Source organism: Alosa pseudoharengus, unplaced genomic scaffold (assembly GCF_046254945.1).
Source record: "Alosa pseudoharengus isolate Yale_2024_CS ecotype anadromous, Long Island Sound unplaced genomic scaffold, YU_APseudo_1.1 YU_APseudo_1.1_scf_6, whole genome shotgun sequence".
Lineage (NCBI taxonomy): Eukaryota > Metazoa > Chordata > Actinopteri > Clupeiformes > Clupeidae > Alosa > Alosa pseudoharengus.
In genome coordinates this window covers 11,632,496-11,659,995 of record NW_027468848.1, presented here as the reverse complement: position 1 = coordinate 11,659,995, position 27,500 = coordinate 11,632,496, and the positions used below count along the sequence as shown (strand labels likewise).

General features: G+C 43.2%; 2 protein-coding genes across 4 annotated transcripts in view; one reads left to right on the top strand and one right to left on the bottom strand.

The window, feature by feature from the left end:
- Positions 1 to 27,500, bottom strand: part of pi4kab (phosphatidylinositol 4-kinase, catalytic, alpha b) — a 65,050-nt gene that overhangs the window by 27,698 nt on the left and 9,852 nt on the right. For 2 of the 3 annotated variants that reach the window (XM_076271235.1, XM_076271237.1), the window contains exons 8-19: positions 26,844 to 26,992; positions 26,220 to 26,285; positions 24,629 to 24,725; positions 22,884 to 23,075; positions 21,481 to 21,581; positions 21,083 to 21,212; positions 20,581 to 20,707; positions 19,890 to 19,985; positions 16,039 to 16,222; positions 12,194 to 12,297; positions 11,759 to 11,927; positions 11,288 to 11,338 (exon numbers count right to left, since the gene is read on the bottom strand). In XM_076271235.1, the coding sequence (XP_076127350.1) occupies positions 11,288 to 11,338; positions 11,759 to 11,927; positions 12,194 to 12,297; positions 16,039 to 16,222; positions 19,890 to 19,985; positions 20,581 to 20,707; positions 21,083 to 21,212; positions 21,481 to 21,581; positions 22,884 to 23,075; positions 24,629 to 24,725; positions 26,220 to 26,285; positions 26,844 to 26,992 (1,466 nt within the window). Of the gene's footprint in view, positions 1 to 11,287; positions 11,339 to 11,758; positions 11,928 to 12,193; positions 12,298 to 16,038; positions 16,223 to 19,889; positions 19,986 to 20,580; positions 20,708 to 21,082; positions 21,213 to 21,480; positions 21,582 to 22,883; positions 23,076 to 23,782; positions 23,800 to 24,628; positions 24,726 to 26,219; positions 26,286 to 26,843; positions 26,993 to 27,500 lie in introns of those variants that run through there. The other variant, XM_076271238.1, reaches the window with a different exon arrangement.
- Positions 744 to 8,729, top strand: serpind1 (serpin peptidase inhibitor, clade D (heparin cofactor), member 1). The gene is made up of 4 exons (XM_076270260.1): positions 744 to 1,653; positions 5,415 to 5,688; positions 7,050 to 7,191; positions 8,368 to 8,729. The coding sequence occupies exons 1-4, from the start codon at positions 744 to 746 to the stop codon at positions 8,557 to 8,559; spliced, it is 1,518 nt and encodes a 505-aa protein (XP_076126375.1). The 3' UTR covers positions 8,560 to 8,729.

The window sequence follows — 27,500 nt, the reverse complement described above, 5'->3', positions numbered from 1 at the left end:
CAGATTTCACAAAGAATAGAAGTAACTTATCATATTTTTCTTTTCTAAATACAAAGTTGATTCACATGATTTTGTGAGCTGATGTTCACATCGAAGTAAAGCTTAAAGGTTTCTTAGACGTGATTTGTTCTTATAAACTGGCTTAAACGTTTTTCATGTCATACCTTGACAGTTTTGACAGTTTATAAGAACAAATCAGGTCTAAGTAAAATAGTAGGCTAAATAAACTTATTCGGCTTCAAGGTTTCTGTTCTAGGATCTGTTGGAGAAAGTGTTATGGCAGAGATTTTCTTGTGCTCAACTTTAGAATGGTACAGAAAAAGCCAATCTCAACCATTTTACACCACTGAAATATGGATTACTATGAAATAATATCAATATGTCTTAATGGTGAATGTTTAATGAGAAACACATTTCAGCAATGTTGTGTAGATTACATGTGTAGATGTTGTTTAAGGGTTTATAATTTGTAAATTGTAATTGACAACGCTCAACTATATATAGAAGGTTAAATGCAACATCCTGAATCCACTATAAAAATAAATAGATGTCGAGATACTTTTTAGATGGGAAATCAAATGGGAAATCAAAGAAGCTTCCAAGGCACTCTCTTTTAAACAAATTCCACTATTGCTATTACTACAACCACAACGTCTTTCTGTGAGTATCACTGACTCTCTTTAAACAACTGTGATCAGACATAGTGACAGACATGACTAATCGATCCCTGTGTCCTTGTCAGGATGTGGTTCCTCACTCTAGCGGTGAGCTCCTGTCTGCTGCTGCTCACTGGGCCGGCCGAGGCTGGGATCAAACCGCTTGAGTCGCACTTCGCCGAGCCTGCAACCGCAGCGCCAGTGGATCCGCGCGGACCGGTGTCCGGTGGTTCGCTGGGAATGGAGTCCATCCCGGACGACTTCCATAACGCGAACACGCTGACCGACGAGCTTGAGTACGAGGACTACCTCGACTTTGATAAAATCCTGGCCATGGGCGAGGATGACTACAACGAGGGCGACGAGATCGATGACATCCCCACGCCGGCGCCCGAGTTGGACCTGGAGGCCGGGCCGTCCGACCCGAAAGTGCGCCGCGCACGTCTGCTGCGTCTCTTCCACGGGCGCTCGCGGCTGCAGCGCATCAACGTGGTCAACGCGAAGTTCGGCTTCCGCCTCTACCGCAGCCTGCGTAACCATGTCAACCAGACGGACAACATCCTGTTCGCGCCCGCCGGCATCTCCATCGCCATGGGGATGATCGCACTGGGGGTGGGGCCACGCACGCAGGTGCAGCTGTACGAGACACTGGGCTTCGGCGAGTTCGTCAACGCCAGCGCGCACTACAACAACGCCACTGTGCACAAGCTCTTCCGCAAGCTCACGCACCGCCTCTTCCGACGCAACTTCGGCTACATGCTGCGCTCCGTCAACGACCTTTACCTGCGGCAGGACGTCACTGTCCACGAGCCGTTCCGCACCGACGCCAAGGGCTACTACTTTGCCGAGCCGCAGTCGGTGGACTTCGCCGACCCCGCGTTCCTCAGGAAGGCCAACAGCCGAATCCAGAAACTGACTAAAGGGCTGATCAAGGAGCCGTTGCAGAGCGTCGACCCAAACATGGTGCTGATGCTCCTCAACTACCTCTACTTCAAAGGTGAGCCATGGAGAAGTAGCTCATAAACACACACACACACACACAGATCACACACACTCACACACAAACAGAGACCACAAACATTTCAATATGTGCAGATGGTCAACAACACAGGAAACCAGTAAAGGATTTGGCATAAAAGTGTCAAAGATGGCTGTGCTTAATGGTCTGAGCGTAGTTATTGCACTAAAATTCTTTCATAATGTTTCATATTGATCATAATTACTACACTAAGGATGGTAGTATCAATGTGTTGAGGAATAATCAATGTGTTGAGATGTTTAATTAGGCCTCTGACTCCAATCTTTTGTGGAGTTTCACATGAATTCTTTTCAAGATGATTAATCATTAGGGCTGTAACGATATACGATTCGAAACCGAAATCGCGACATTCAAAGATACTGTGTTGCAGTGTGAAAAGGCAGAATCGCGACACACCCTTTCTAGTGTTTCACGCAGTGCTTTGCCGTTTACGCGGCCGCAAAAGCAACCCACAACTCCCGCTTTACTTATCGGTAGCCTACGTTGTCCAAAAATAAATAAATAAATAAATAATAATTTCATACCTCTCCTTGCTTTCATTGTAGACTACCGGTATGTGTGCAACTTTACCAAACAGTATAGAAGTAAACCCCCTCTCTTTGCCCCGCTCTCTCTCGCGCTCCCTCCCTCTTCTGCTCAATGAACACGCGCGACTAAAATAAAACATTCACAATCGTGAAAGCAAGGACGCATGTAGACGACTAGCTAAATTACTATTAAATCCGCTTAGCATCATTAGCATGCTGCACATATTTGTTTAAAACTCCTGCATTGAAGTTGACTGATCATCTCAATACCAACGTTTCCCAAAAGGGCCTGTCCCAAGGAGAACAAGTATTACCTTGAAACTTAAACACACATGGGGAAACTGAACAGTCCAATCAGTAGACTATGATAGGCTAAGCTATATGCTACTTTGTTTACAATATTTCCAGGCTTCAACCAGACAGCTGAATTAAAGAGGTAGAGTTGTAATAAAAAATAGTAGGCCTAGGCTATAGGCTAATCTGCATAAAGTGTGCTGTCATAAATATCAGTCATTCAGAAAAATATTTTTATATCAGGATATAAAATAATATATTATATTGTAATCCTCTGGTGTTCTAAGGGAGGCTATTAAAATGTTATTTAATAAAATGTCTAGCCCCTCCCAAAAAAAAAAGAAAAATCGAGATTCGTATCGAACCGTGGGTCAAAAATCGTGATACAAACCGAATCGTGAGGTTGGTGTATCGTTACAGCCCTATTAATCATGACTAATTTGGCTGAGTTATCATGGGAGTTTTAACTACCGCTTGATGCTTTTATTTTTGTGGCTTTGATGGAAGAAGATGGAAAACAAACACAGTGATTTGACTTCCCAAACGCCCAAGGTCTGTTTGAGGCAGTTTGACTTCTTAGATATATATATGGGGCTGTATTTTGGGTCACCAGCGCATGGCGTAAAGTTCGTTATTCACCGGCACGAAGTTGAATTCGTTATTTTGCACCTTTATTTTTTAAGCATTGCGCCCAGGGGTGTGGCAATTAACAACCTAGGGAGGGACCTGGCGCATTGTCTAAAAATAGCTATCATACACCACCTAAACCTGGTCAGAAGTCAATGGCGAGTTGTTCATATGCTATTTTAAGAGCGCATGTCAACAGTCATATTGGCAGGTGCAAGCACCATCCTTCTATCATTCATGAACGCACACCAGCGCACGTCCATGCAAAGCATTACAAATTGCACGATTACAATGGTAAACATAATTAGAATAAAGATATTACGAAATACTGTACATCTCATGATGAGTAGTTATTCACCATCATTTGCAAATTGGTAATGACGGTTAAAAGTGATTAGGGGAGAGGCGAGAGACAATGGAGCACAGCTGAAGACGCACTGTCACGATATAAGCAACTCCTCTGCAGGATAAATGTTGTTTTATTTAGTCATTTGAGCAACATTAGGGTAAGTGTTGCTTTTTCCAGCCTATGTTTTCTATGGTAACCCATTGTCAGTCAATAGTGAAAGTAACTGCATATAACTGTCTTGTCGTTGACTGACTCCTTGGTGAAGTTAGTTTCACTTTGCCAATGAGTTCAAATAATAGACGAGTGCAAATGCGTGAAGGCTATGCTAGGTTTTAGTAAAGCATGGTTTAAGAATGACTATTCCATACGGTCTCGCAAGCAGCCTCCTTCAAATGCGCCATTGAATGCCAAAATACCGATGCATTTATTTGACATATCGCGCGTTGCGCCATTAAAGGGAATGACAGATGTCATTCTCATTGGTTTAAAATGATGTTACGCCCCAAACACACCCATATGCCTGATTAAAAGACCTAGGAACACCTTGTTATGCCATGCGCTCCACTTTTGAGGACGAAAACCCTCCCAATGTGAACTGGACATCCTACTAAATTTGAATAGACTTTTGACGAGTGACGATGCACTTTAGAATGTCATGATAGGGCCCATGATCTTTTGGGCCCCCACCGTCAACTTCACAGCAGAACTGCCTGGAAGGTGCAAGGATTAGGTTTAGGATTAGGGTTAGGTTTAGGATTAGGGTTAGGCTAGGCAGCGCTGCCTTGAAGTGAATGGTGGCAGCGCTGCCTTGAAGTCGACAGTGGGGGCCCAAAAGAACATCAAGTGACTTCTTAAGACCGTCCAAAGCAACACAAAATGCACACATGGCCTTGAAGACAAGGATAACATTTTTGAGCTCCTTTCCATTGGTTGTGAGAAGCCTTGGACTCCAAAAAACCCAAACACAAAGTGCTATGTAAATATCTCAGGAAAAGTACACAGAGTTCACAAAGTTCACAATCTTTTGATTGGTTCTCTTTAATTTAGCAGACCAGAATTATGCCTCTTTGTTTGAGAAGCTTTGGATTAAAAGTGACTCCCTGAGCACAGGGCAGAAAAGCTAAAAGTTGGTGCTTCTATTTAATCAGAATCCTCCTTTTGATAAAGTGTAGTGCTATTGCCACAGACGGGAATTTGGAATCTGAGAACTCGATGAGGAATTTCAATTATTGACCTGACCTCAAATCAATATGAACTGTAGCATGTCAATCTACACACAAACAAGTGTATTGACTTTGCGGTGGAAGCTCCACCTTTCAAGAGAATTGGGTGCATATGGTGGATTAGAAAAAGACCATATAGATAGGTAGACAGATCGCTTATTCATCCTCCAAGAGAAATTATGGTCTTATAGTAGCGCTTAACAATATTACTGTATCACACACACACAAACACACACACACACACACACACACACACACACACACACACACACACACAAAAATACGGGGGTCTGTCTGGTCCCACTTGGCCCAACTTCTTCTTTGGTCTGACAGTCTGGTAACACCTGACTCACGATCCATCCCTGACTCACGATCCATCTCTGTCAGCGGAAATCGTTCACTTTGAATAGGCACCCATCATGCATTGCCAAACTGAACTGTGGGTCTGTTGTTACTACAGTAACACTGACTAAATACCCTAAATAGATTTTGTATTCTCTTGATGCGGAGCCAGTGCTTGAAAACTTGAACTTGCATTTACAGTCAACACACAAAAAATTGGCGCAAACACTAGTTTTTAGTGCGGCCATGACAGGCCACAGCTAATGACGAAATCTACATATGTCATACACACCATGCACGAACCCTTAACCCCCCCCTCTCCACCCACTCACTTCCTCCCTCTGATCTGCCCCTCAGGCACATGGGAAATGAAGTTCCCCAAGGAGCAGACGCACTACCGTAACTTCCGCGTGAACGAGAAGCAGCAGGTTCGCGTAGCCATGATGCAGAACAAGGGCAGCTACCAGGCGGCCAGCGACAACCAGCTGCAGTGCGACATCCTCCGTCTACCCTACACGGGCAACATCAGCATGCTGGTGGTCATCCCCCAGAAGCTGTCCGGCATGCGGAACCTCGAGCAGGAGATCTCGCCCATGCTCATCAACAAGTGGCTCAGCAACATGACCAACAGGTGAGAACGACACCTGAACACGGGCAAGAGTAACACCTGTCCACAGGTAAGAGTAACACCTGATGACTGGTATGACGAGCAGGAGATCTCACTCACACTCGTCAACAAGTGGCACAGCAGCATGACCAACAGGTAAGAATGACAGCTGAACACAGCCAACAGGTGACAACAACACCTGACCAAACAGGTGAGAACTGACAAATCTACTAGAATGAATAGGTGAGAATAGCAGCGGACCAAACTGGTGAGAACAGACACAACAGGTCAGGATACTACCAGACAGGTGAGCGTTTCCTAGAAAAAAATAAGTCAAAATCTTCTTAAATTAAGACATAAAAACAAGTAAATGTATCTGCCAGTGGAGTAAGTACTCTCAAATCTTAATTTAAGAAGATTTTGACTTATTTTAAGTCAAATAATCTTACAAGAAAGCTCAAAGTAAGTATCTTTATACTAAAAACAATACTAACTAGATTTTTTTATCTTAATATAAGATTATAACACTTGGTAAGATATAATTTTTTACAGTGCATAGTTAGCAACTATGCTTTTGGAACACGCACCCCTGGTGAGCACAGCACCACCAGAGGAAGGTCATCAAGAATAAAATGCCCAGTATGATCAGACAGAATCTTAATAAGGTTCACCATGCCTAAGTCTGGAGTAGGAGTTTAGAAATGAGAAAGATTCTAGAAAAGTCCTCCTACATTCTATTAAATCCTGCAGGCAATGTAATCTGCTGTGGGAAAAATCTGCTGCTTGATCTGGCGCAGACCACACAGTGAACGCTGCGTTATGACACAAAGCCTCGCCAAGATAAACAATAACAGCATGATATGAAAATGGACACGTCTGCCCCTGCTGTCTGTATACATCTGTTCTCCTTCGAGACGTCTGTGTTTTCCTTTGCCTGCTCATGTAAACGACTTAGACTTTTCTCACGGCTGGAGTGCAGAAGCATGAGAAACACTCTCGTATCCCCATCTTTTCCACAGGTTTATAGGCTCCATGACACAGTGGTTTTTTATGAATCTGCTCTGTAAAGTGTTTCTTTTCACAGTGCTAGACACAGAGTGTGTGACTCTAGTCCAATACACTTGTCAAATTCAGCATATTGTTCCTGTGGTGATAAAGCTATGCATTCAGTGTGTGCACTTATAAGAAAACCACTGTTCGTAAATAGGAAATAGTTCTGTAAATAGGAAACAAACAATGTTTTGGACCGGGCCATTCTAGCCAATGAACACATTTCTTCAGGACCCCGGACTGGAGGTGTGTAATTTGTTCGGTTGTTGTGCTCATCAACAACTTTTTGCCAGATTAGCCGACTGTGCCTTTAAATGTGTGTGACTGTGTTCAAGGACACGAGAGGTGGTATTCCCCCGTTTCAACCTGAAACAGAACTACGACCTCATCGGCCACCTGAAGGACATGGGACTGACTGAGCTCTTTGAGGGGGGAGACTTCAGCCCCATGACAGCAGAGGAGATTGCCATCAACTGGGTAAAACAAAGTAATCCAATTCCACACAATAACTTGAGAAATGGATGCTGAATATTTTAAAAGGATGAGACAGCACTCCAAATCCACTTTTTCGTGGGACGATTAAAAAGTCCATTTAGAGCGCTGTCCTATTACCGTAGTTATATTTCATCAACTGGGTAAGACACGCTACGGCGCAAATCTACAGTAACAATAGTGGCCTCCCAGGTCTGTTGGCTTCGACCATTGAGAGTGTCTGGCTTATCTGGGCCTGAAATGAATGAATAATTAATTGATAATAATATCCACACCCCATAGGACATATGACATACACACAGTTTGATTCGTATAGATGACTAAATTCCGATGGGTTTACACTGCAAGGTTCTCTCTCTCTCTGTGTCCATCTCTGCCCTTCCTTCCTCTCCAATCTCTGCTTTCTCACTATCGTGACTCTCTTGACCCGCTTTCAATGAGCTTTTCCCTCTTCCTTCTGATTACTCTTCTATTTCACCTCCGTGACCTCTCTGTGCTTCCATCTCAACAGCGCTCCCCCCTCCTCCACTCACCTGTGCTTCCATCTCACCAACTAATCTCTATCGCTCTCCCTTCTCTCTGTCTCGCCCTCGTTCTCCTTCACACTGAAATTCAAGTTCAGAGGTTGCTTTATCAGCATGATTACTGGGACGCAGTGTTGCCTGAGCTTGTGTTAAGGACGCAGTGTTGCCTAAGCTTGTGTTAAGGACGCAGTGTTGCCTGAGCTTGTGTTAAGGACGCAGTGTTGCCTGAGCTTGTGTTAAGATTAAGAACAGTGTACAAAGTAATATAACAAGTCCATTATAAACAAATAAATAATATATAAGAAAAAAAAAAATCAACGGTCAGTCTTTGGTTTTATAGTCCTCCCAGAGGCTATCAACAGATTTTCAGATTATCAACAAACTACTGTTAACTACAATTTATGGTTAAGGTTAAAGTTAGAGGTCGGATTTGGTGATGCTCAGTAATTGTTCAATATATTAAACATTCTGAATCTGATTCTGATTCTGAATCTTAACAGATCATTTGTTATGTATCCATGGTGGGCAGACTATCTAAGTTAACTGTTATTAAATAAACTTCACCTCACTAATCAAATCTCTCCCCCCCCCCCCCACACACACACACACACACACACACACTCTTCCTCTCGTTCAGTTCCAGCACCAGGGGACGATCACGGTGAATGAGGAGGGGACTGAGGCGGCTGCGCTGACGCAGGTGGGCTTCATGCCCCTGTCCACTCAGACGCGCTTCATCGTGGACAGACCCTTCCTCTTCCTCATCTACGAGCATCGCACCGACTGCCTGGTCTTCATGGGCCGTGTGGTCAACCCCACGCAGAACTAATGACAGACACACACATACAAACACACACACACACACATACAAACAAACACACACACACATTCTCTCTCATACACACACATGTATGCATGTACAACTTGACCCCTAAAGAAAGGGTCATTTACCTCCTTGTCCTAACCCTGTGTACCAACACTGGCCACTTTTAACTCCAATCCACACACACACAATCAAATATTACTTAATACTATTGCAAACACTTAGTCATTGTTCACATTGTTGTCACATTGGTCAACATTAACGCCTACTCAAACACACAAAAACACACACACTGAACACACTCAAACATTTGTCATCTGTTAATGTTTTATCTATTGAAAAAACAGCACCTCAGATGCAAACAGGCATTACCCATTTCTGTGCCACATCACGCTACTCTTTAGCATCCTTTACCATCCATAGGCTATCATATGCTAACAGTTTTTATCATCCTTCACCATCCAAAGGCTTTCATATGCTAACACTCTTTAGCATTTCGTCACCATCCATGGGCGTCCATAACTCATAAAGGAAGAATGTACAACAGGCACATTTTCAGGCACTTTAGCAACTATGCTAAATCACTGTGTATATGGATATAACGGCATATGTCTGATGACTACAACTGTATGTAAGCAATGAATGTAATTTTTATTTTATGAGAGTAATAATGGCTTTAGGTGTGCAAGTGTTTGTGATGTGGATTAAAGCCAATAAAAGTTATAGGATGATGATCTGGATGTGGATTTGTCATTCACTCCAGCAGAGTTCAATTACACTCAGTTCAGGCGGATATGCATTCTCACACAACCTTTGTTTTGAATAAATAAGAACCCTTGTGTGAAGGGGAACACTGCGAAATGTCAGAGTAACTGCTCGCAGTCATGCAACAAAAAACGTTAATAATTTAAACGTGCACTTTAAAGCCACACTTTGAGTTTGGATTTCCATGTTATGCACAGGTCTATAGAGACTCAGAGATTTATGCAGGGAAATGGGATCTGTCTCTCTCTCTCTCTGTCTCTCTCCCTCTCCTTTTCACCTTCAGATAGTAAATTCTCCCAAGGCGCATGAGCCAGGTAATATCACAGCTTGTGAATAGGAGGGACCACCTATGGTAGTGAATGCCAGCACGGCAACAGTTGCTATGCCAGCGGACACAGTGGAGAGAAAGCTCACTGGCACCAATACCCTGCTGTGCCACCAGGCAGCCAGTCAGCTCTGGTGCCAACACTGGTCAACGACAACAGATACACCCTCCCACTCCTGGGGTCCTGTTTTGCAAGCCAAGTCAATATTTGTTGACAGGGTTGAACCCTAACCCAGAGCAAACTGCATCGCCATAATATGAGGACATAACCTGCACATTTGGTGTCTCTGCTGCTGATAAAGAAATCAACATTTTAAGTACTATTTGGAGTATTCATATTTAAGAATATTGAAAGAATTGTGATGCAGTCTCAAGTCCAGCAGAAGAGAGCAATTCAGATGTTTTTTTGTTTTTTTTTTACAATACAATGCACAGAGGCAAGAGCCAGTACAGACGCTCACAGACCAGGCAATCAGCAGAGTCAGACCTCCTGATCAGCCTCACCATAAGTCATCTTTATAGTCGCATGCATAAACCCAAGTCATTTTTATAGCCGCAATGCCTCAATGATCTGGAGTGCTGCCTCTTCTCCTCCTCCTCCACTGGAAAACTCGGTAAACACACTTTGGCGTATCTAATGTTTATACACCATTAGCAGCCAGCCATAAAGCATGAGAGATAAAAATGACCAATACTCCAGAGGGATGCACTTGGGCCATTACAGGCTCTGGCGGTAGGCACTGCCTTCTCTGCTGATCCAGACAGGAATCTGAGACATTTCCCTTCTCCCTTTTATCAAAATGACACCCTTGAGTAAGGGAGGGACAGAAGTGGACGTCAGCACTACTAAGGACGTGACGTGTGTGTGTGTGTGTGTGTGTGTGTGTGTGTGTGTGTGTGTGTGTGTGTGTGTGTGTGTGTGTGTGTGTGTGTGTGTGTGTGTGTGTGTGTGTGTGTGTGTGTGTGTGTGTGTGTGTGTGTGTGTGTGTGTGTGTGTGTGTGTGTGTGTGTGTGTGTGTGTGTGTGTGTGTGTGTGTGTGTGTGTGTGTGTGTGTGTGTGTGTGTGTGTGTGTGTGTGTGTGAGTGAGTGAGTGAGTGTGTGTGTGTGTGTGTGTGTGAGTGAGTGAGTGAGTGAGTGAGTGAGTGAGTGAGTGAGTGAGTGAGTGAGTGAGTGAGTGAGAGAGAGAGAGAGGTGTGTGTGTGTGTGTGTGTGTGTGTGAGTGAGAGAGAAAGGGAGAGAGAGAGATATGTGTGTGTGTGTGTGTGTGTGTGTGAGTGTGAGTCTGAGTGTGAGTGTGAGTGTGAGTGTGAGAGAGAGAGAGAGAATCTAAAATCCAATCACATGTTTATGGTGTCAGCGAAATAAGAGTACAGGAATTCATGGAGAGTGAAAGTGTGTTGTGTGTATGTAAGTGAACAAGAGAGGAAAATAAAGGCAGTGTGTCTGTGTGTGAGTGTGTTTATGTGTGTGTGTGTGTGTGTGTGTGTGTGTGTGTGTGTTTATGTGTGTGTGTATGTGTGTGAGTGTGTTTATGTGTGTGTGTCTGTGTGTGAGTGTGTTTATGTGTGTGTGTCTGTGTGTGAGTGTGTTTATGTGTGTGTGTGTGTGTGAGTGTGTTTATGTGTGTGTGTGTGTTCTCTTACGACAGCGATGACAGGAATCAGGACTCCGAGGTTTCCTGCACTGCTGGAGGCCTGAGGGAAAACAGACACTTTACAACTTATAAACAAACACATTATAAACAAACACATTATAAACACAACACATTACAAACAAACGCATTATAAACAAACACATCATAAGCACAACAAATTTATGGACACATTTCAACATATCACATATAAACAAATAGAGCTATAGATACATCACAAATGAACAAATATGACATATCACATAAACAAATAAACTAAACAGTAAAGACAACAGCAACTAAAACAAATAATTTATTCAATAGTGAAAAGTGCACTAACAGCATGTAAAATAATATGGCTAGTTTTTATTTTTTAGATTGTATCTCAAGAATTACATCCCTCTTCCTATGTAAGCCAGCCCCCTGCCACACACACACGCACACACACACACACACACACACACACACACTCACACACACACACCTTAAGTGCAGGCCCCTTGTCGCTGGCCCTTTCACTGGCCCTTTTGCCCTCCAGGCCGAGTTGGACGAACAGCTCCAGCAGGTTTACCATGAGGTCGTCCTCCAACAGCTCCCCCTGCAGGTTGGCAGCGATGTTCGCCAGCGCATTTATCACGGCCAGAGAGCAGTGCCTGGCCACATCCACACCCACACCCACACACACACACACACGCAAACACACACACACACACATTAGGTACAGTATGTCAGGGTGGTATACCTCTATCATTAGGTACAGTATGTCAGGTGGTATACCTGTATCATTAGGTACAGTATGTCAGGTGGTATACCTGTATCATTAGGTACAGTATATCAGGGTAGTATACCCCTATCATTAGGTACAGTATGTTTGGGTGGTATACCTCTATCATTAGGTACAGTATGTCAGGTGGTATACCTGTATCCATGGTCCTTGTAGTCTTTAGTGGCGGAGTAGACTACAGAGCTGGCCTTCACACTGATCTGCTGGAACAGGTTCCACACCTCCTGGTAGATGTATTGCTGTGCAAAGAATTACAACAGATGTATGTGTGCTGTAACTGTGATGGTTCTACATGTGGAGAATATGTAAGGTGTGTGTGTGTATGTGTCAGTGATGACCATGCATCCCAGTTGGTCTATGATGAGTACGTCCAGTTGTGTGTGTGCGTGTGTGTGTGTGTGTGTACAGTATGTGTAAATGTGTGTGTGTGTGTGTTCTTACATTCCCAGTGATGACCATGCATCCCAGTTGGTCTATGATGAGTACGTCCAGCCTGTATGCAGGCTCGGACTGATAATCTGTACAACCGGGCAAATGCCCGGTGGGCCGGTCCACATGTGGGCCGGTGACCTCCGGGATTTTTTTTTTTTAAAGTTATTTAGCCTATTTGCGGCCCGTCATGTAGACCCATAGACAGTAAAAGAAAGTGTAGACCTAGGCTTACCCTATAAATGCAGTTGCATCCATTTGGATTGGGGGGTGACAGGTCAATCATTTTGGCCTCTTCATGACAGGTTCAGTGTGTGTTACGATCGCGCCCCCCTGCCCCACCCCTCAAGTGGATTTGTCCAAGCAGCCGCTTGTTTTGTGGGGAAATATAGCCTACGAGTCCATGCATGGTAGCCTAGGCTATATAAGTGCCCTCCGCTGGCTGGTGTTCCATCATCGCAGTTTAACCGTAAACAGCAATCAGAGGTGTCTAATTTTATTCCATAAATATATTGTTTTTATAGACGTAAGTTGCACGCGCTACGAAGAGCTTCCATTTACTGCACCATGTAGGCTACTGTAGTGCGGTTTGTCTGTCAACATAAAAAAACTCCGGGTACCATTTTCGCACAACTTGGTGGAAAAGTGTAGCAGAGGTTAAAGAAAACCTATTCATGTTTGGACTCAAAAGGAACTTCAAAGTATTCCCCATATATTAGCCTTTTAGCTCACAACGACAGTGAAAGTGGAACTTGGAAAGTGGAAGTCTCTCCACCGAGTGTTACATTAGATGCACAATCAATCGCGAGTCGATGCACGTAAAAAGTATCAACTGGTAGGTTAGTAACGAAGGTAGCCTAATTTTGCAAAATGTGATGACGGCACACAAACTTGGGCAAAACGTTTAGTATACACTTGTGGTGATAGCCTACAGTTAATGTGAATCTCTGACTATAACCAATGTAGAAGATTTGCACCAAATAGGCCTAACTGTGGTTGTGTTTCTACAACATGTTGGCACAAATCATAATTTGTGTCAACTATGACGATCTCCATGCATGTTCAGTAGCCTATATTTTTTTTTTATTTAGTCAAGCAGTGACATGTGGTTTAATCAGTGTTGGGCAAGTTACTTCAAAATCGTAATATATTATGTATTACTTATTACTGTCATTTCAAAGTAATTCATTACATTATAATATTACTGTCTCTGAATTGTAAGGCATTACACTACTATTGTATTACTTTTAAGTTACTTTTACCAAAATATCTAGAAATATGGATTTGGAATTCTAAATGCAGTTTATTATGCTCAATGCAGCTCATTGCACTTCTAATGGAGGGTGATGTGGTACAACATAATGACTGAGCTAGGCTACAGAAGAATGCAATAGGTGCAGTGATGGCTCATGATGCAATACAAGGAACAATCATAGCCAGAATTTTTTTTAAAGAAGACAAAAGGTCAAATTCTGGTCAATTGTGATAGAAATGCTGTAACTTTAGGCTTAGGCCTTCTCATTAAAATCAACAGAGAGCCCACTACCTGTATATTGTAACCCAAAACTTAAAGACATGTCAAGATAGGCTACACAGTGCAGCTACTGGCCATTTTGGTGCCCTAACTGGTGAAATACAGTATTAACCTAAGTATGTCATCATATGGCCAACTATAAAGATGTAATCTGCCTGTTCCCAGGGATGGGTAGTATTTCTGAAACATGTAATATGTGTTTCAAATGCAAAATAGTATTTTGTCCTTTGTATTTTATTGGGTTGAAGGAAATGGCTCTGTATTTTGTATCAAAATACTTTATTGGTGTGTATTTTTGTATTTTAAAAATACTGCAAGCTAATCATAGCAAAGTGTTGTGCTAATGCTGGGAACAGGCAGGGATGGGCAAAAATACATCAGAATGTATTTCTAAATAAAATACCTAATACCCTCATTTTTAATGTATTAAAATAAACTACAAAATACAGTAGGCCTAACCATATTACGTATGTATCAAAATAAAATACTGTATTTTTGTATTTAGAAAATACTCAAAATACTTTTTTCAAGGAAGTATGGAAGCACTGCAAAAAAGCTTTTTTTTTTAATCCCAAACATTTAGCCTATTAAAACTATATAGTAAAAAACAATACAATTTGGCCTCTGTCGTATACCGTATGGGGCAATTCCACGGAAAATAGACTTTTTGTCACATCCATAACGCCAGTGAAATGCCTTGGCATTTGTATGATGTAAATGATAACATTCATTTTTTGTGCATTTTTTCTCATTTACATTCTTCAGCCAAAAATAGCAAAAGTTCAAATTTCATGTAATCATTCACATCATATCATACCATCACATTTTATTGGCGTTATGGATGTTACCAAAAATGTAATTTTCCATGGAATTGCCCTATGCAAGTTCATGTAGTGTGATCAGAATTAAGAATAATTCAAGAATTTACATTTACATTTAGTCATCTAGCTGATGCTTATCCAAATGACTAACAGAGCTTTCAATTAACCACATTATAATCAATAGGCCAAAATCATAATTGTGTATCTGTGCCAAAATTCGTAATTCAAGTCCAGTGCAGAACTGAATAAGAAATTCATACGGCTATGTATCTTGAAGTTCCAGTATGTGAGAGACTTGACGTGCCTTAATATCTCCAACCTCAAGTATGCAGCTAATAAGGAAATAGAATTGTTATTTAATTAAACAAGGTGAACTTCTCCCCACTGTGGAATGCAGTAAAGGATGCTACAAGGAAGGGAATTCAAACACACTTAACACCTTACCATCTATTGATGTCATTGTGGTTGAGATATCTGACATTTTTCTGTTAAAGATTGGCATGGAGACAATGGGACATGGTTGCCTTTGTCAGTGTCCTTATGTGAACTTGCACAGGTCAACTTGCTCATCTTTACTTGCGTACCACTTCACACCAGTGCTTCAGACCAGAGCTGATGCTTCAGCAATAGCCGTCACTGAAAAGCTGTAAGTGTTGTTGAACACAGCTGTTCTCACATTAGCTGATTGCGATAAACATAAACCATTGTTGCCAAATTACCAATTATTCATTACACCTGTCTGTAGTATCTACTTTTTTTGTGTTTTTCACATATAGTATTTTGCAGTATTTTTAAAATACAAAAATACACACCAATAAAGTATTTTGATACAAAATACAGAGCCATTTCCTTCAACCCAATAAAATACAAATGACAAAATACTATTTTGCATTTGAAACACATATTACATGTTTCAGAAATACTACCCATCCCTGGGAACAGGCAGATTACATCTTTATAGTTGGCCATATAATGACATACTTAGGTTAGTCATTAACCTAAGTCGGTCCAGTAGTGGGCCGGTCCAGGAGAAAATTGCCAGGGCCGAATTTTGTTCCCAGTCCGACCCTGTGTGTATGTGTAAATGTATGTGTGTGTGTGTAAATGTGTATGTGTGTAAATGTGTATGTGTGTGTGTGTGTGTGTGTGTGTGTGTATGTGTAAATGTGTGTGTGTGTGTATGTGTGTGTTCTTACATTCCCAGTGATGACCATGCAGCCCAGCTGGTCTATGATGAGCACGTCCAGCTGTGATGGCGGCAGGCAGAACTTCTGCTGCAGGATCTGCAGGATGGTCTGCGTGACTCGCGGCGAATCTCGCATCGCCACGGCGATGTGGCCCAGCGCGCGGATGGTGTGTTCCGGAATCAGATGGGCATCTCTGGAGAGAGGCGAGATGGGACAATTGTGAGCGGTAACCATGGGAACAGACTCCGAGGCAACACAGAGGTGCAGTCTGAAATGTGTAATGAGCATGCTCAGTCCAGAAGGCAGCTCGAGAGATTCTGAGGGAGCCGGTTGGATCTGGTGTCTCGAAACTCACTTATGATAATTGTGTTATTAATATTGTCTGTGCCCCTGTTTGTGTGTTTGTGTGTGTGTGTGGGTGTGTGTATGTATATTTGTATGTGTATGTGTGTGTGTGTGTGTGTGTGTGTGTGTTCATACTATTGTATCTGTGAGTGAGTGTGTGGCCATTTGTGTCTGTTAATATGCATGTGGTGATTGTGCATTTGTGAGCAGATGAGTTTGCCTGTGTGACATGCCGGGACCCAGTAAGCCCATGACATTCTCTATTCCTGTATTGACAAGAAATAGAACACAAATGCATCGAGCTTATAGGGTAAACCAGTCCAATCTCCTACCTGTACCACATCAACCTCAGATTCGCCCAATGGATCATATTTCCCCAACACTTACAGCAAAACTAGCACTCCTAAATATCAGATCTCTTTCAAACAAATCATTCTTAATTTATGATCTAATTTGCACACACAACCTTGATTTTTTACTTTTAACTGAGACATGGTTAGATCAAGCAAACAGTGCTGCTACTCTCATCGAATCAGCTCCCCCAAATTTCAGTTTTTTGAGTGCTACCAGAGCAAATAAAAGAGGTGGGGGGATAGCTACAATTTTCAAGACGTCTTTTCAGTGCAATCAGTCGTCATTCGGTGACTTTACTTCATTTGAATATCTGTGTGCATGCATTAAGTCTTCTCCTCACATTTTATTACTGACAATTTACAGGCCTCCAAAACATTCAGCTAAAGTTTTTCTTGAAGAACTAGGTGAACTGCTATCAGTTGTTTGCATAGAGTTTGACTGTCTTATTATATCAGGGGATCTAAACTTGCATGTGGATAATCCTGAAAACAATTATGCCAAGGAATTCATTGCACTAATCGATACTTTCTCCCTAACACAGCATGTACAGGGGCCAACACACTCTCTCGGCCATACCCTCGACCTTGTTATCACAAAGGGTCTCGATGTCTCTACAGCTGTTAAAGACCTGGCCTTATCTGATCATTTCTGCGTGTTCTTTGATGTGTCTATGTCCCCACACACTCAAAACACAGCTATGATTGTAAAAAGGAGAATCATAAATGATCTTTGAGCAAGCACTTTCACTAAAGTCAAGTCAACTGTCAGACTCTGAAGACTTATTTGATCACTTTAATGCAAAAATGGCAAACATTATGGATGACATTGCTCCATTACAATTCAAGAAAGTTAAGGACGAACAGAAAGCACCATGGAGGCAAAATCCAGCAGTTAAACTTCTAAAAAGAGAGTGTAGGAAGACTGAAAGAAAATGGCGTAAATACAAACTTCAGATCCACTATGAAATCCATAAAGAGATGCTCCGCACGTATAACTCTGAAATATGCAAAGCAAGACAGTCTTTCTTTTCTAACATTATCAATAGAAGTTCAAATAACACTCGTATTCTATTTTCAACTGTTGATAAGTTAACAAATCCCCCCTCACAATTAGCGCCTGAACTTCTCTCAACTAATAAATGCAATGAGTTTTCATCTTTTTTTAAAGGTAAAATTGACAAAATGAGACTCAACATATCTGCTCAATTACAAATTCAACAACCTGAACTTCCAGCAACAAACAGAGGGAAACTAAACTTGATGTCAGAGTTCAGCTTGATAGACTACGAAACACTTGAAAAAACGGTACAGAATCTCAGCTCTTCCACATGTGTCTTAGACACTCTGCCTACCAATTTCTTCAAAACTGTTTTTCACCTCATAGCGGCGGATGTCCTTCAAATTGTAAATGTATCACTGCTGTCTGGCACTTTTCCTAAGTCACTGAAAACAGCTGTTGTAAAGCCACTTCTCAAGAAGAATAACCTGGATGCCTCCATGCTAAACTATTACAGGCCCATATCCAATCTGCCTTTTATTGGCAAAATTATTGAAAAAGTAGTCTTTAATCAATTAACCACCTTCCTAACATCAAATGGGTATTTTGATTACTTTCAGTCTGGTTTTCGGGCAAATCACAGCACTGAAACAGCTCTCATTAAAGTTTCCAATGACATACGCCTCAACACAGATTCAGGTAAAACATCAGTCCTAGTGCTACTGGACCTTAGTGCAGCATTTGACACTGTTGATCACAATATTTTACTACACAGACTAGAACACTGGGTTGGATTTACAGGCATAGTTATCAGCTGGATAAAATCATATCTACAAGAAAGGAGCTTCTTTGTTGCCATCGGAAACTGTACCTCAACACCAACGTCCTTGACCTGTGGTGTTCCCCAGGGGTCAATCTTGGGGCCACTATTATTCAACCTCTATATGCTCCCACTTGGACAAATCATTCAAAATAATTTGATTTCATATCATAGCTATGCAGATGACACACAAATTTACTTAGCTCTATCACCAAACGACTATGGTCCTCTTGAATCTATGTGTCAGTGTATAGAACAAATCAACACCTGGATGTCTCAAAATTTTCTTCAGCTGAACAAAGAAAAAACTGAAGTAATTATATTTGGTAAAAATGAGGAAAGACTTAGGGTTGCCACTCTCCTTGGCACAAAAGGGTTGAAGGCAAAGGATACTGTTAAACATCTTGGTGTATTAATTGACAGTGATCTAAATTTCAACAGCCACATGAAAGCGATAACTAAATCAGCTTTTTACCACCTCAAAAATATTGCCAAACTCAGAGGGCTGATGTCAAAATATGACTTAGAAAAACTCATTCATGCATTTATCTCCAGCAGAGTTGATTACTGCAATGGACTGTTCACAGGCCTTCCTAAAAAGACTATTAAACAGCTTCAGGTGATACAAAATGCAGCAGCTAGGATTCTAACAAAAACTAAAAGAACTGACCACATTACTCCAATTCTTAAGTCCTTGCACTGGCTTCCAGTAAGTCACAGAATTGACTTTAAAGCACTATTGCTTGTTTATAAATCAGTAAATGGAGCAGGACCTAAATACTTGTCAGACATGCTTCAGCAGTACACACCTTCTCGTCCTCTCAGGTCCCAGGTGAAAAACCTGCTAGTAAAACCTACAGTTAGAACTAAACATGGTGAAGCAGCTTTTAGCTGCTATGCGGCTCAGCTGTGGAACCAACTTTCGGATGACATCAAAAAGGCCCCAACTGTAGCCAGTTTTAAATCTAGACTTAAGACCAAACTGTTCTCAGATGCTTTCTGCTAACTGTGCCAAGTAACAAATTCTGAATCTGCCTTGATAATTATTCTACTTTGTCTTTTATTACTTTTTTTTACTACTTTTGCCTTTGTTTTGCTTACTAATTATTCTTTATTTTTAAATGATTTTACCTTGTTTTATGTTTCCTTTTTATTATGATCTTTACCTTTTAACTATTCTTTGACTATATTGCCCTTCTATGCTTTTATTTGTTATTATTGTTTGGTTTTGTTTATGTAAAGCACATTGAATGACCTCTGTGTATGAAATGCGCTATATAAATAAACTTGACTTGACTTGACTTGTGTGTGTGTGTATGTGTGTGTGTGTGTGTGTGTTCTGTACTTGTCGTTCTCCTGTGAGATGTAGAGTCGATTGGAGAGACTGGCCAGGAAGGCTTCCACAATCACATCATCCATCATCAGACCAGCTGTAAGACATCTGGCAACACAAAATCCACACACACACACACACACACACACACACACGTAACAGGTAATTTGCTCCAATTTAGTTAAGACATATCATGATGTTATGGTTATGGTTATGGATACGCTTTTGTCCAAAGCGACATACAAATACAAAACAATATAATACTTAAATTTAACAGGGAACAGATTGAAATGTTGGTCAGACTATAATAAGGAGAATAGCAATAATAAGCAATGTCAATTCAATCAATAGCCTAATGAAATAAACAATTAAAATGAGGGAAAAAGCAACAATAAACAATAATGTCCATTCAATCAATAATATAAAAACAATAATGTGATGTGCTCTGTATAGTGTTGTCTACTCTTTGTTGGTGTATGTTTTGTATTTATATCTGTTTTGTTGAGAAATATTTAGATAATAGATGTGTGCTGGCCAGCACATATAATTTGTTTATGCATTGTGCTGAAAGTTTGGATGTGTGTGTGTGTTCTGCAGTTTTGTGCCATCTTGTGTGTATTCATTGTTGTTTGATGAAGCGTCACAGTTTGTGTGATGGTTGTTATTTACATGTTTACTTGTTGTATTGTTGTTGGTTGTTTACCTGCACACGTTATCAATGGAGATGTCCCGAAGCTGCTCGTACATGGACGGCTGGTCTTTCCTGTTGGACAGCACGTTGAAGGTGGACTGCGAGTGCTCATTGGTCACGCTGATTTTGATTTCTCCAGCTTTGCAGGGATTGGAGGAGACAGAAGTCAATCCTTCATCATATCACCAACATTAACTGCTTGCTGATAGCATGTGTATATAGGAGGAAAAGTGTGCTTTTTATGCGGTCAACTAAAATGTCCTGTACAACTGTGTGTGTGTGTGTGTGTGTGTGTGTGTGTGTGTGTGTGTGTGTGTGTGTGTGTGTGTGTGTGTGTGTGTGTGTGTGTGTGTGTGAGAGAGAGAGAGAGAGAGTCTCTAAATACACATATGTGTTTGTTTGTGAGTGTGTGAGTGTGTGTGGGTGTGTGTGTAATGTGAGTCTGTGTGTGTGTGTGTGTGTGTGTAATGTGAGTGTGTGTGTGTGTGTAATGTGTGTGTGTGTGTATACTGACCCGTGCTGTATTGACTGTGGTATTTGTAGAGTTTGATCAGCACAGGTGACGGCACAACCAGGAAGTCCCGTAGAGACATGGTAGCAGAGTGGGCAATGACTGGGAACCGCTCGCACAGACGCCCTAGACCCTGAGACACACACACACACACACACACACAGGCACACAGGCACGCACACACACACACAGGCACACACACACACAGGCACACACAGGCACACAGGCACGCACATACAGACACACACACACAGGCACACACATACAGGCACACACATACAGGCACACACACACACACACACAAGCACCCACACACAAACACACACACACATTGAGTGAATTAAAAGAGAAATGTAATGACCCTTGACCCCAAGGCCTGAGAGTGTGTGTGCTGAGAGTACCTGTAGGCAGCAGATGAGCAGTGGCATGTGGGCAATGATTACTTTACTGGACGTCTTGGACTGCAGCTTCTCCGACAGCTTAGTGCACAAATTCTCTGCTCCTAAGAGAGAGAGAGAGAGGGAGAGAGAGAGGGAGAGAGAGAGAGAGAGGGAGAGAGAGAGAGGGGGGGCAGAGTTATAAATGTAGAAATGAAGGAGGGAGAAAGCAGGGGAGAACGACCGACACAAGAGAGGGAAATAAAAACAAGGGAGAGTAACAAATTGAGGCAGCGGACAACATTTATTCATGCCTGTACTGGCTGGCACAGTCGCTGGCCTTTTGCTTGTTTTGGCCAAACTGAATTTCCGAGATAATAAGTGGCCTGCTTTGAAGCCTTTATTCCTCATGACTTTTTAATGGAACAGCATGTAGAACGCGGGGCCTCTCTGTGCTCAGCCAGGGCTCACAGCATGTAGGGGTGCATGTGCTGGAAATGAGGCTGCCTCAATGAGCCTTCCGACAAACTGCGCAAGCACACGGAGCGCATCTGTAGTGCTAATCATCACCACTAAGCAGTTCACGGGGAGGAATTCATTAATCAAATATGCATGAGGTCGGGCCGCTGGGGCGCAAGTGGCTACGGAGTCCACACCACATTTGGGGTCCAAGTGCCCGCGGGGATGTGGGTTTGAGTCTGGTCCAGGCCATTACCCGATTCCAACCCATCTCCCTCTACCACTCTCTTCCTCTCACTCTCCTCACGGTCCTATCCGATTAGGTATAAAAGGCATAAAAGCCCAAACAATTATAGCGAGAAGGAGAGACGCCGGTCCGCACCGTCTGTCCTGGCCTGGTTGCACCGGATTGTCGTCAAACGGCAGAAGCGTGGAGAACCCTCCTTTGTCTACCCTAGGGTTTCTCAACGGGGGCGTTCGTACTACCTAGGGGGGCGCTGGGAACGTGAGTTTTTTTTTTTTTTTTTACATTTTAAACTTTCATGGTTTTCACATATTTTTGGTGCAAAAATAGGCTACCAGAAATAAATAGGCTATTTTCATTCATGGGTTTCTAACCCCTCTACCGTCCCAGGTACATTTTACTGTTTATCTATGCTCAGTGGTCATACAGTGCAGTTCGGGCCTGCACACGCCCGGACTCACCAGAGGATCAAAGTAAGGTCAGGGGGGCGTTTGGTCTTCCCACACAATTATACTTCGAATGAGTTGACGGACACGGTCAAATTCAAAATTAAGAGACCGCTGCAAGTTTGAATAGGACCATCAACTCATTCGAATGTCACTCAGCAACCGTAGGATGACATCAGAAAAATGTGCAGTGGTCTCTTAATTTTTTCCAGAGCTGAGATCACTTCTGTGTGACTGCCGGTGGCACACTCTGATGATGTCATCAGCGGCGGTCCCACCTTGTTCGTCTTTGACGGCCCACACCATGAGGTCCACGCAGGCGGCGTTGGCCTGGCAACGCAGCTTCAGCGGGCTGGGTTCCCCCAGCAACCGGTCAGCCTCGTGGAGGACACGCTGCATCTCCGACTGGCTACTGCTGAACTGCTCCAGCACGAAGTCATGCACCTCCTTCACAAACGAGCTGTGGAGGTCTGAGAGAGAGAGGAGGAGGAAGGAGAGAGAGAGAGAGAGAGAGAGAGAGAGAGAGAGAGAGAGAAGAGAAGGAAGTACAAAAAAAAGAAGAGGGACAATTGTGTTAAAACCGAAAAAAGAGAGTGCTGGCTACTGCTGAACTGCTCCAGCACGAAGTCATGCACCTCCTTCACAAATGAGCTGTGGAGGACTGAGAGAGAGAGGAGGAGGAAGGAGAGAGAGAGAGAGAGAGAGAGAGAGAGAGAGAGAGAGAGGGAGAGGGAGGGAGAGAGGAAAGAGAGGGAGAGAGAGAGAGAGAGAGAGAGAGAGAGAGACAGAGAGAGAAGAAAGTACAAAAAAAGAAGAGGGACAATTGTGTTAAAACCGAAAAAAGAGAGTGCTGGTATTTTTATATTTGTAAAGCTCCACTAAAGTAGTATGATGCTGTTACTGCTGAAAGAAACAGGAAGCTTAGAGCCATCAGACATTTTCAAAGCCGTCATACGTATATGGTCAACTCTGAATTCAACGGCTGAATTCCAGCACAGTGTCTGGGAACTTTAAGCATGAGTAACAATATGTAGACTAATGAGCAGGAACCGACTGCACAAAGCCTTGCATTGACAAAGGGGCATGGGGCATGTTCGGCTTCGTGTGCGCTCACCTCTCATGCAGAAGAGGGTGTCTTAAAGGGGCATGGGGCATGTTCGGCTTCGTGTGCGCTCACCTGTCATGCAGTAGAGGGTGTCTTAAAGGGGCATGGGGCATGTTCGGCTTCGTGTGCGCTCACCTCTCATAACCTGACTCCGCCAGATGGATTTGCTCCGCATATCCATCTGGGAACTTTTCATTGAAGAACTTTTGGGAAGGGGCGGAAATACTGGTTAGCTGATTGGATAAACCATCTGTCTATCACCACCTTTGGTGGTTATCGACGGGCCAAATCAACCAATTAGATTAACAAAGTGTTCTTCTAATGCCTTCGTTTAACATACAATTAAGTTAGGTAACGTAACTAACGTTAAGATGTTTTAACTTACCATTTGTATGTGACATGAACCTAATCAACGACAATTCCCATCAAGTTTTCACGGTAGGCCCTACACTTCTGAAGAAAGTATATTCCTCCATTATGAACTGGAATCGGCCGTGGAGGATGTCCGTGTCGTTCATTCCTCCCAGCTGCATGGCTGAGACAGCTTACCCAGGAATACTTTCTAATTTGAATAAAACTTGCGCGATATAATAGCTATGCTCATCTCATCTGTGGATGCCGTCATGTTGTTCGTTGCGTCACACCTCAACCCGCCTCAAAGCCAACGCTGATTGGACGTTCGTTTGGTGAACTGCTCCAAATTCTCTTTAACGAAAACTTGCCAGACTGATCTGCGAGTGAAACCTTGAAAGCTCGCGAGATCAGGATGGTCTCACAAGGCTACACCTCTCATGCAGTAGAGGGAGTCTTAAAGGGGCATGGGGCATGTTCGTGTTCGGCTTCGTGTGCGCTCACCTCTCATGCAGTAGAGGGTGTCTCAAAGGGGCATGGGGCATGTTCGGCTTCGTGTGCGCTCACCTGTCATGCAGTAGAGGGTGTCTCTGAGCATCTTGAACATGCCCACATACAGCGGGTCACTGAAGCTGGTATAGAACAGGTCCAGACCAGGGTTGGCCTAAACACACACACACACACACACACCACACAGATGTGCAAGCACACACACACACACACACACACACACACATAAACACCACACAGATGCATAAGCGCGCACACACACACACACACAGAGTATACATGTTTAAGTAATGTGCATGAAAAGTATGCAGTGCTTCTTCCTTCATCAAGAAAAGATTACCCACATTACACTGTCAAAACCCAGCCATACACTCTCACAGACAAGCACACACACACACACACACACACACACAAACACACAGACACGTACACATATGCACGCACACACACACTGACACACCACACACACACACACACACACACACATACGCACAAAGACAAAAGACAAAGCAGCGTTCCTAACAGCAATGTTATCCCTGCCCGAGAGCATTGATAGCCTAATAGGCTGCCATCACCATCACCATCACCATCAGCGGCAACAGCGGCGGCAGCAGTGGTGGCAGCAGTGGTGGCAGTGACAGGTCCCTTAGCAGACATAATCACATGCTTAGTGCACACACATACACATATGCACGCACACACACACACACACACACACACAAGTGGCAGGTCCCTTAGCAGACATAATCACACATGCTTAGTGCACACACATACACATATGCACGCACACACACACACACACAACACACACACAAGTGGCAGGTCCCTTAGCAGACATAATCACACATGCTTACTGCTCCATAATTACAGGAGGACGAGTTAAAGGAGCGTGCAGAGTATCTCTGCCCCTTCTCTCAGCACAGACAGAGAAGCAGGTCCTTTACATCAGGGAAGGGGCTTTCATGAAATGAATTACCATCACTGAATACACTAATACATGCAAAACTGTGCTACTTTTTTTAGTTTTGGTATCATCTTCAAATTAATTTTGATAGTATATGGTCATCTGGAGGAAAGATTAATGTTTGTGGTGTTCCTACCAGTTATCTAGGACGTGCACTATGCAGTGCTGTGTTCTGGGTAGGAATCACCGTTCACAGCAAGGCATTGCTGACCATGTTGCCAAAAGACGGTTTATACATTGATATTGCAATTTCTTCAGCTATGAGGTTAATACACTGGGGAAGTTACCGTAATATGGTATTGATATGGTTTTATTTTTTTAACTTGCATAAAACACTATCCTGCAGTTTATACACAATGTGGCTAATACACAGGAAACTACTGTAAGGCTTGGGGTGGTGTTTGTTTTGCATGCCTTTGAAGAAGCTAGCTAGCTAGGTTTTACACCACAACTCCATAGTACTGCTTTAAATACTACTCTTATGGAGAGGATATATGGAACAAGGTGTCCTAAGCCACAAAGCAGTATGAACTATAAGCTTAAATAATGACCTATATAAGCATCCCCTAATGGTATATATGCATGCAAGCATTATAGTGAGACACAATATTTTTAGATGAATCAATGATTTGCACAAGTGTTTGCCCATTGGCTAACATTCAGCGGGTAAACTGGAGAGCCTACCTCAGCGACCTCTGTCAGAGTGGCGTCCAGTGCCTTCAGCAAGGGCTCCGAGACAAAGCGCTTCACCTGGGGGGGGGGGGGGGGGGAGATGCAGCACTGAGATGGGGAGGGATGTCTCACACAAGGGTTGTCGTCTTCAAGTGACATGGCTGCAGAGGACAGCCATGAATGAGAGACCAAATGTGTGTGTGTGTGTACCTTTGTTTGTGTTTGTGTGCGGGTGTGAATGAGAGGGAGCGTGTGTGTGTGTGTGTGTGTGTGTGTACACCTTTGTTTGTGTTTGTGTGTGGGTGTGGGTGTGAATGAGAGAGAGAGAGACACAGATAGAGATATGTGTGTTTACATGTGCATGCATGTGCATATATGTGTGTGTGTGTGTGTGTGTGTGTGTGTGTGTGTGTGTGTGTCTATGTGCGTATGTGCGTGCATATTTGTGTGTGGGTGTGGATGTGAATGAGAGAGAGTGTGGGTGTGTGTGTGCGTGTGTGTGTGTGTGTGTGTGTGTGTGTGTGTGTATGTACGTACGTATGTGCATTCGTATTTTATGTGTGGGTGTGGGTGTGAATGAGAGGGAGTGTATGTGTATGTGTGTGTGTGTGAGTGTGTGTGTGTGTGTTCCCCTACCATGTCCAGCAGCTGTCTGAGCAGCTCGAGGGGGACGCTGATGTCTCGGCCGCTGGTCCCGGTGAAGAGCGGCGACACGGAGAAGCTGGAGCTGACCGTGCTGAAGTAGTAGTGTGGGTCCACTGCACTGCCATCAGGCAAGTACGACCCTGAGGACAACACACATGCTTAGCACTGCCATCAGGCAAGTACGGCCCCGAGGACAACACACGTGCACTGCCATCAGGCAAGTACGACCCTGAGGACAACACACATGCTTAGCACTGCCATCAGGCAAGTACGACCCTGAGGACAACACACATGCACTGCCATCAGGCAAACACGACCCTGAGGACAACACACATGCTTAGCCACTGCAACAACACTGCACATGAACTAGTATGAAGCACTCGCGCACACACACACACACACACACACCAGTGCACGTGCGCACACACACACACACACACACATAGATAGGAGATAGATCCATACTTTATTGATCCCCAAGATGAAATTCAAGAGGACACACACACACACACACACACATGACATTCAGGAGCTGGCCTCTCTATGGCAGTAGAGATTGTCTATTCAGCAGAAGTTGCCTCGTCAGCGTAACTCTGCCCACCTGTGCTGGTGTGTGTGTGTGTGTGTGTGTGTGTGTGTGCTAGTGTG

What these genes read in the sequence shown, in the direction of transcription:
- serpind1 (XM_076270260.1), top strand. Translation starts at nt 744, where the DNA reads ATGTGGTTCCTCACTCTAGCGGTGAGCTCCTGTCTGCTGCTGCTCACT. An exon ending in CTCAGCAACATGACCAACAG is followed by an intron (nt 5,689 to 7,049) that starts GTGAGAACGACA and finishes ACTGTGTTCAAG; the next exon opens with GACACGAGAGGTGGTATTCC. An exon ending in AGGAGATTGCCATCAACTGG is followed by an intron (nt 7,192 to 8,367) that starts GTAAAACAAAGT and finishes CCTCTCGTTCAG; the next exon opens with TTCCAGCACCAGGGGACGAT.